At 56.6% G+C, this 10019-nt stretch overlaps 1 protein-coding gene across 1 annotated transcript; it reads right to left on the minus strand.

The window, feature by feature from the left end:
* Nucleotides 1-2830: 2830 nt before the first annotated feature.
* Nucleotides 2831-9894, minus strand: LOC137903359 (zinc finger protein ZFP2-like). The gene is made up of 5 exons (XM_068747512.1): nt 9630-9894; nt 8634-9450; nt 6733-6947; nt 5328-5833; nt 2831-2962 (listed from the first exon to the last, which is right to left on the minus strand). Exons 1-5 carry the CDS (start codon nt 9892-9894, stop codon nt 2831-2833), a joined length of 1935 nt encoding a protein of 644 aa, XP_068603613.1.
* Nucleotides 9895-10019: the final 125 nt, after the last annotated feature.

Below are 10019 nucleotides of genomic sequence, written 5' to 3' on the forward strand. Positions count from 1 at the left end.
CGTCTCTGCTCGGAACCAGTTTGTGTTTGATGACGTTCTTCTCAACCAATCAGGAGTGTCCTCAGAGCAACTCATGATGACATCATAAACATTCCTGTGAAGACAAGGACAGCGACCCAACAACCAGCTGTGTTCATTATCGGTTCCCTTCCTCTGACTTTATGTCCGTGACCAATCAGATCGCAGCAGCCCCCCCCCCCCACATCACGGGTTACCGGGACCGGTAACACACCAGTTTGTTTACTGGGCAGATTAAGAGTTAAACCGGGGATCAGAGTCTGAGCCGAGGCTTTAACTGACGACGGTCCCGGGGGGGGGGGGGGGTCTCAGATCCGGGACACAGAGCCCCCTACTGGACCAACTCAACGCACGCTGACGCAACGCACGGGAAGCAGACGCTACACGTCCACGGGAAGCAGACGCTGCACTTCCACGGGAAGCAGACGCTACACGTCCACAGGAAGCAGACGCTACACGTCCACAGGAAGCAGACGCTACACGTCCACAGGAAGCAGACGCTACACGTCCACGGGAAGCAGACGCTAAACGTCCACGGGAAGCAGACGCTGCACGTCCACGGGAAGCAGACGCTGCACTTCCACGGGAAGCAGACGCTACACGTCCACAGGAAGCAGACCCTGCACGTCCACAGGAAGCAGACGCTACACGTCCACAGGAAGCAGACGCTAAACGTCCACAGGAAGCAGACCCTGCACGTCCACAGGAAGCAGACGCTACACGTCCACGGGAAGCAGACGCTAAACGTCCACGGGAAGCAGAGGCTACACGTCCACGGGAAGCAGACGCTAAACGTCCACGGGAAGCAGAGGCTACACGTCCACGGGAAGCAGACGCTACACGTCCACAGGAAGCAGACCCTGCACGTCCAAAGGAAGCAGACACTACACGTCCACAGGAAGCAGACGCTACACGTCCACGGGAAGCAGACGCTAAACGTCCACAGGAAGCAGACCCTGCACGTCCAAAGGAAGCAGACACTACACGTCCACGGGAAGCAGACGCTACACGTCCACGGGAAGCAGACGCTAAACGTCCACAGGAAGCAGACCCTGCACGTCCAAAGGAAGCAGACACTACACGTCCACAGGAAGCAGACGCTACACGTCCACGGGAAGCAGACGCTAAACGTCCACAGGAAGCAGACCCTGCACGTCCAAAGGAAGCAGACACTACACGTCCACGGGAAGCAGACGCTACACGTCCACGGGAAGCAGACGCTAAACGTCCACAGGAAGCAGACCCTGCACGTCCACAGGAAGCAGACACTACATGTCCACAGGAAGCAGCCGTCTCACAAGACAGACAAAAGGAACCCTGACCCCGCCCCTTCATCCAGACCCAGGTCCAACAGTCTTCGTGGGCCGAGACCACTGGACATCTGACAGAACCTCCAAACCAACAAAGGGACAAGCACGCAGACGAAGAGGACACTCTTCATCATCATCATCATCACCACCAACTTCCCTGTCATCAGATCATTGATCGATCCAGCTGGGACCGATCGATTGATCGTCCTGCCAGCTGATCGCCAGCAAACACCAGACGGAAACACCGACCGACCACGTGACGATGCTTTTACCGACGAGTTCGGGCGGACCGGAGTCAGTCACGCCGCGCACACGCACGAGCACACGCGTCCGGAGGCTCTGTGCGCGCACCCCTCACACACACGCGCGCGCTCACAGGGAGGCTTCCTGCAGAATGAACTCACCGATGAATCCGCTGCGGCGTCGGTTAGTCATCCCAGACCCGGACCGTCCTCCGGTACCGGCCCGTTGCTAGGTTACCCCAACGACCGACACAACCCGAACCCTCGATCTCACCAGAACACAATGAGCCGCTTCGAGGCGGAGCGGAGAACCGGCTTCAGGACACGCCCTCTCATTGTCTCAATACACACCCACAGCCAATCAGAGTCTGACTCCACCCCCTTCCATCTAAACGACAGGTGGATCCCAAACGATCAAGAATCACCAGGATCAATAGATAGATAGTAATTAATAGTTAATAATATATTAACAGTATAAAAAATATATTTACCAGAATTAATCTTATGTTCCGTCAAATGCAGAAAGTTAATCTGAACAGATCATCTTCCCTTGAGCTAAACGTCACAGATTACCTGCTGCGTTCACGACCAAACACTCAGCGGGGTCAAAGGTCACAGCGTCAGGAGGAGGAGTCCAGCCTGCCCCCAGATGTTCCATCGTTCTGGAATAATGGAACGTTTTCAACAGCTTCGCCCCACAATTAAAATAAAATAAAGCGCAGCTTTTATTAGAAAAACTTGATCTGATCAATGATCAATAGATCTGGAACGGGATCGACCAATCAGAGCGATGCCCGGAGAGTCATCAACAACAGGAATCACAACGTTTTAGCGACGAGGAAGTCGATGTTTGTGGTTCTGGATCGGCTGCTTTATTCTCTGGATCAACCATTCTTTGGTTTGAAGCAACAACGATGACATCATCGAGCCCTGAGGGGTCGCCACGGCAACCCAGCCTTCTCCACTTCACCCTGTCCTTTGCATCGTCCTCCCTGGACACAAAACAGTCTGTTTTAGGGTCCTTTCCGTGCGTCCCCTCACGATGGACGCGTCCTCGGTTCCGTGCGTCCCCTCACGCTTTCCGTGCGTCCCCTCACGGCGTGCCCTCACGCCGGACGCGTCCTCCGTTCCGTGCGTCCCCTCACGGCGTCCCCTCACGCTTTCCGTGCGTCCCCTCACGGCGTGCCCTCACGCCGGACGCGTCCTCCCCCTCACGGCGTCCCCTCACGCCGGACGCGTCCTCCCCCTCACGGCGTGCCCTCACGGCGTGCCCGCGCTCTGCTGCTTCTGCCGGCCGTGGCTGCGCATGTGTCGTTTGAAGTTGGAGTTGACGCTGAAGCGGCGGCCGCACTCGTCGCAGCAGTACGGCTTCTCGCCCGTGTGGACGCGCAGGTGCTTCTGGTAGCCGTCGAAGCGCGTCAGTCTCTTGCCGCAGATGTCACACGTGTACGACCTGTCCAGCTTGTCCCCGGCCTTGCGGTGAAACTGAACGTGTTTGGCCCAGTGGCCGCGCTGGGCGAAGGCCCGGCCGCAGATGCTGCAACGGTACGAGTCCACCGCCTCGGGCGGCGCCTCCGGGTTCTGACAGTCCAGCTGGCCGCTACCGGGATCCTCAAAGGCGTCCTCAAGGTCAGAGGTCTGCCGGGCCGAAGGTCCCGGTCGCTGGTCCGGCTCCAGGAACGAGGACACCAGGCGGTCGTTCTGCTCGTCAGTCTGGAACTGCGGCTCCGCCTCCCACGGCTCCGGCTCCTCCTCCTGCTTGATGTGAGGTGACGTCACCTGCCCGGCGCACCACTCCTGCTGCTCACACACACCTGCCAAACAGAGTCAGAGTCAGCTGATGGAACACGCAGAACAGGCACACGCGTCAGAAGGCTTTCCTCTGTGCTCGGCTAGTTCTGCCTTAGCCGTGCACCTGGATCCTTCAACTTCCGGACTGATTCGTTGAATTAAACGTGATTTAAAGATTAAACTGGTTCCCAGTCGGGCTTTACTGGGTTAATGGACGTCACTTCCGTGTTCCCGTGGACTCGTAAAAGCAGGACCGGCTCCGAACCTGAGCCGCTGTGAACGGAAACACGCGGCGTCCTGCAGAGCTCGAGCAGCCGCCGCTGCCGCTCGATCTCCATCTTGGAGCGGGAGATCTCCTCCTCGTACTCGGCTATGGTTCTCCCGAACACCGAGAAGATGTCCTCGGCGGCGGCCGTGAGCCGCTGGTTGATCAGCAGCCTCAGCATCTCGATCTTGGACATGTTAGCGGCGGAGTAGCGTCTCTCAGGCGCGTCCTGCTTTGTATTTCCGGGTTACTGTGCGCATGCGCAGATAGTTCTCGAGCCTGAACTACTGTCCCCTGTCGGAGAGGAGGTCTCGCGACAGGTGAGATCCCCGCAAACGCCAAATGGCGGGGCTTCCGGGCAGGCAAGCAGGAAGTTGCTTGGAGCCCCGCCTTGCTAGCCCGTGGAGATGTGACCGGTTGCCTTGGTAACAGATAGAGGAAGGAGTCCATATTACAGCTTTCTCATTGTTCAGGGCTAAACGTGAATGCTTTACGTTGCCCCGGTAACGCTATAAGACACGTTTACTTGTATGTGCAGTAAACATGTCTTCTAGTTAGTTTCACCAACGAGCTAAGTTGTTTCCAGTAAGCTAGTCTTACTGTAGCGATGTTAGCATGAGTTTAAGCATTAGTAGCATCAGTCATCGCAAGATGTGTTGATGTTTTATTATTTATTCGTTTTATTTGATGTTTTCTTCATTGAATGCATATTTCGGTTTGAGGCTACATCCACTAAATCCACAGGAATTTAATTGTAATTTGTATATAATTGTACGTGAGAATTAAACTAGCCTGAGCGCGAGCGCCGCGGCGACTGCTGCCTCTTTCTTGGTGAATCCACGGCACCCTCCAGCCTGATGCCGGGTCAGGTTACCGGTTACCCCGAGGTCCGGTGCCGGTGCCGGTAACACAAACACCGGGAGATTTATTCATTTATTCAAGACGAGAAATGAAGACTGAACCGACAGAAAAAAACGATTCCAGGTCGAGAGTCATCACAGACGGCGTCCTAGACGTCTTTCTGTCCTCCGACGTCGTCTCAGGCCGGAGCTCCTCATCGAACTGGAACCCAAGCTGACGTGTACCGGCTCAAAGGGGGGGGGTCGACCAATCAGAGCGATGCCCGGAGAGTCATCAACAGGAATCACAACGTTTTAGTGACGAGGAAGTCGATGTTTGTGGTTCTGGATCGGCTGCTTTATTCTCTGGATCAACCATTCTTTGGTTTGAAGCAACAATGATGACATCATCGAGCCCTGAGGGGTCGCCACGGCAACCCAGCCTTCTCCACTTCACCCTGTCCTTCGCATCGTCCTCACCAACACCAGCCACTCTCATGTCCTCCCTCCCTACGTCCATGTAGTAAGGGACGTAGTGGACCCACGTCCACTACGTCTCCTGGGTGAACCTCTAGTCCTGGTCCCTGGCAGCTCCATCCTCAGCGTCTTTCAGCCGGACACAAAACCGTCTGTTTTAGGGTCCTTTTCGCGCGTCCTCCGTTGCGTGCGTCCCCTCACGCCGGACGCGTCCTCCGTTCCGTGCGTCCCCTCACGCCGGACGCGTCCTCCGTTCCGTGCGTCCCCTCACGCCGGACGCGTCCTCCTTTCCGTGCGTCCCCTCACGCCGGACGCGTCCTCCTTTCCGTGCGTCCCCTCACGGCGTGCCCGCGCTCTGCTGCTTCTGTCGGCAGTGTCTCCGGATATGTCTCTTGTAGTTGGAGTTGTCGCTGAAGCGGCGGCCGCACTCGTCGCAGCAGTACGGCTTCTCGCCCGTGTGGACGCGCAGGTGCTTCTGGTAGCCGTCGAAGCGCGTCAGTCTCTTGCCGCAGATGTCACACGTGTACGACCTGTCCAGCTTGTCCCCGGCCTTGCGGTGAAACTGAACGTGTTTGGCCCAGTGGCCGCGCTGGGCGAAGGCCCGGCCGCAGATGCTGCAACGGTACGAGTCCACCGCCTCGGGCGGCGCCTCCGGGTTCTGACAGTCCAGCTGGCCGCTACCGGGATCCTCAAAGGCGTCCTCAAGGTCAGAGGTCTGCCGGGCCGAAGGTCCCGGTCGCTGGTCCGGCTCCAGGAACGAGGACACCAGGCGGTCGTTCTGCTCGTCAGTCTGGAACTGCGGCTCCGCCTCCCACGGCTCCGGCTCCTCCTCCTGCTTGATGTGAGGTGACGTCACCTGCCCGGCGCACCACTCCTGCTGCTCACACACACCTGCCAAACAGAGTCAGAGTCAGCTGATGGAACACGCAGAACAGGCACACGCGTCAGAACGCTTTCCTCTGTGCTCGGCTAGTTCTGCCTTAGCCGTGCACCTGGACAGGTAGGCGGAGCGACCGCTTGATATGGTCGAAGTCTGGAAGTCTCATTGGACGAGGCGAGAGTCAGGATCAGAAACGCAATACTGCCCCCTAAGGGTGGAACTGTTTGACTCCTGCCCTCAAAACGGCCCTAAAAATACACCTCTCAGGGGGGCAGAAACGGAGATAGTCATCGCGACTCTCTCCGGATCAATCACCGCCTTTTTGTCCACCTACGTTGTACATATTAAGTGTCTTTTTAATTTTAATTAATTTTATTTGTATTGTTGAATGTTGATGATTTATGTACGAAGGACTTTCAACGGAAACAAGACCGCAAGAGCTTTTTAGAAATGCTCCTCTTAGACAGGACGTTTGACTGTACTTGTACTGTAATACATGCTACTGTACTTGTACTCTAACATTCTATCTAATAAATATATTCATCATCATCCTGGAAACAGTTCTAAAATCTTCAAATTGCTAAAACTTTATTGTGAACAGAACTTTGTCACGGTGTAATGTGTAATCTGTTCACTCTTTATTCAGTTAATCTTTGTTTTAATCCCTGAATACACATGATGATGTAATCCCGACTAACTCCAGACCCTGGTCAGGGATCTGATGACGTCACACCAGGTCAACGAGTCCAGATGATCCGTCGGTTATAAACACGATCCTTCAACTTCCGGACTGATTCGTTGAATTAAACGTGATTTAAAGATTAAACTGGTTCCCAGTCGGGCTTTACTGGGTTAATGGACGTCACTTCCGTGTTCCCGTGGACCCGTAAAAGCAGGACCGGCTCCGAACCTGAGTCGCTGTGAACGGAAACACGCGGCGTCCTGCAGAGCTCGAGCAGCCGCCGCTGCCGCTCGATCTCCATCTTGGAGCGGGAGATCTCCTCCTCGTACTCGGCTATGGTTCTCCCGAACACCGAGAAGATGTCCTCGGCGGCGGCCGTGAGCCGCTGGTTGATCAGCAGCCTCAGCATCTCGATCTTGGACATGTTAGCGGCGGAGTAGCGTCTCTCAGGCGCGTCCTGCTTTGTATTTCCGGGTTACTGTGCGCATGCGCAGAGTTCTCGCGACTGAACTACCGCCCCCTGTCGGAGAGGAGGTCTCGCGACAGGTTTAAAAGCAGACGAGTTAAAATGCCCCCCCCCCCGCCCCCTCCGCAAACTCCAAATATTTTGGAGCCCCGCCTTGCTAACCCATGGATGTGTGACTGGTTGCCTGGGTAACAGATAGAGGAAGGAGTGGGCGGGACTCCTGACCTGGATTAACATTTGGTTCCTGAACCTCGTCCAGGTCAACCACCATGAACTTTGGTCGTCATGACGACGGTCAGGGTCGTTGTGTCTGTACACGGAACATCCGTTTACCCCATTAAAGAGTACACACACCGTGTATAATCTTTTTTGTTCTTTGCTCTTCATCATAATTAGATTTCTTACTGTGAATTTACAGTGACTACAGTTGCTACGGGTTACGCCCCGCCCTTCAGTGGACCCGATACACCACAGATGTCAAAGTCAAGGCCCGGGGGCCACATCAAGCCCGCGAGAAGGTTTTCTACGGCCCCCGGGATGATATTGATTTATTATTAGAACCGGCCGGCAGCCCGCAGATCTTTTACACGCACCAATACTACATTCCCCACAATGCAACGGTGAGGCACCGAGCAGTCGGCCGCTTCATTTCAATATTTATTAGCGCAGCAGTCGTTAGCATAACAGTAAAGTTAACTTTCAGATACACATCAAAAACGGCAGAATGGAAGGTGGACACTGAGAACCGGGGGATCAAACGAGGTGGGGGTCGGAGTTCATGTTCATGGAGGGAGCTGCAGAACCTGCGTGTCTTCTGTGTGGGGTCAGTGTGGGGGACTGAAAGAGTATAATCTGAGACATTATGGAACGAAACACGGACACGGAACAACGGCTACAGAAGGTCGAGGAATTAAAACGAGGCCTCAAAACTCAACAGGCTCTGTTCAGAAAAGCCAAATCACAAAGCAGGCTGTCGTCAAGGCCAGTTTGATTCTAAATCAGCCCGGCCATTTACAGACGGGGGTTTCATCAAAGACCGTACGCTTAAAGTTTGTGACCAAGTTTACCCAGAAAAAAAGCGACTCTTTAAACGCGAGCCTGAGCAGGAACACCGTTCAGAGCGAACGGACCAGCGCCCGAGACGCCGTCTCAGGGCGGAGCTCCTCGTCCGAGACGCCGTCTCAGAGCGGAGCTCCTCGTCCGAGACGCCGTCTCAGGGCGGAGCTCCTCGTCCGAGACGCCGTCTCAGAGCGGAGCTCCTCGTCCGAGACGCCGTCTCAGGGCGGAGCTCCTCGTCCGAGACGCCGTCTCAGAGCGGAGCTCCTCGTCCGAGACGCCGTCTCAGGGCGGAGCTCCTCGTCCGAGACGCCGTCTCAGGGCGGAGTTCCTCGTCCGAGACGCCGTCTCGGGGCGGAGCTCCTCGTCCGAGACGCCGTCTCGGGGCGGAGCTCCTCGTCCGAGACGTCGTCTCGGGGCGGAGCTCCTCGTCCGAGACGCCGTCTCGGGGCGGAGCTCCTCGTCCGAGACGCCGTCTCAGGGCGGAGCTCCTCGTCCGAGACGCCGTCTCAGGGCGGAGCTCCTCGTCCGAGCACAGGAAACCGGCACCGAACGTTCGGGTCGCGGTTCGGTTCACAGGAAGCGTTTGTCCGCTCAGAGGAAGAACTGGAACGTGCCGGACGGAGACTCCTTGTCGTGGACGGACGAGTGTCGTTTCAGGTTTTCTTTTCTTGCAAATTCTTTGCCACAAACGGAACAGCGGAACGGCTTCTCCGCCGAGTGGACGCTGACGTGGCGGCTCAGCGTCCCGTGCTGCGCGAACGTCTTCCCGCACACCGAACAACGGAACGGCTTCTCGCCCGTGTGAAGCACCAGGTGCTGCTTCAGGTTCTCCTTCCTCGCAAACCTTTTGCCACAGACCGAGCAACAAAATGGTCGCTCCCCCGAGTGCGCGAAGAGATGGCGGTCCAAAGTCCGTTTATGCGAGAACGCCTTGTCGCATATTGAACAGGTAAATGTCTTCGCTGCCGTGTGAAGAGTCAAATGTCGTTTGGCGTTTCCCTTCGGTGCGAATCTTTTCCCGAAGAATGAGCAGCTGAACATTTTCCCCGCCGCCGCCTCGCTTCTGTTTTGGCGTGAAGCGTTGAAATCCAGCCGACGGCCGCTGGCGTCCTCGGTCTCCGGTCCGGGTTCCGCCTTGACTCGATGTCCTGGATCCGACTGGCCGCGCCCTTCTGGGTCCGTTTCCTTTCCTTCAGTCCGATGAGCTTGTGAGATCCGAGGCTTCTCTTCTGCTTCGCTCGCCGCAGCTGCCGGAGGGAACCGGAATTCGGTGACATCAGACTCTCCTCGCCCTGCTGGGAGAAGCTCCTCCCCTTCCTCCTTAACGCGTGGCGGCTCCGGGGGGTCCTCCTGGTCCAGTCTGGGACTCCAGACCTGCTGTTCAGGGGGGGCCTCCTCCCGATTCAACAGCTGCTGGAAGTCTGTGGACAATAACAAGAGGAACGTTCTCTGACGTTAGCTTCCTGATCCAATCGTGTCGCTGCTTCGGCTACGATGAAGTTAAAATAAGCTCTGCAGCGCCCTCTATTGTCATGGCCAACAGCGGGAATACTTCTACTATTACAAACATATACACCAGTACGTGTAGAAACTCGCCGACCTGCCGCCCGGGCCCGCTCCTCCTCCGCGGCCAGCAGACCCTCCAGCTGACGCCGCTGGCTGTCGATCTGCTCCCGGTACCGGACCACGGTCTTCACGAACACTTGCAGGATGTCGTCCACGGCCTCCGCCAGCCGCTCGTTCACCAGCGTCCTCAGGTTCTCCATCTCTGCGGGGGGGCTCCCCGGAGAATCGGCAGCAGCAGCGAGAGCCTCCGGGGAGAAGGAGGAGCAGAGCGGGGGGAGCAGCTGCTGCGCGGCGGCCATGACGGCGAGGATTTCAGCGGTCGGGGCGGTCAAAGCGTCCAGAACACACCGAAGGAAGCTTCCTGCTGTTCCTCCACGAGCTGGGAGGAAGCGGTCCGACACCGAAACACGTCCGACAGACACAA

The sequence above is a fragment of the Brachionichthys hirsutus genome, chromosome 13, assembly GCF_040956055.1.
Source record: "Brachionichthys hirsutus isolate HB-005 chromosome 13, CSIRO-AGI_Bhir_v1, whole genome shotgun sequence".
NCBI classification, from domain to species: domain Eukaryota; kingdom Metazoa; phylum Chordata; class Actinopteri; order Lophiiformes; family Brachionichthyidae; genus Brachionichthys; species Brachionichthys hirsutus.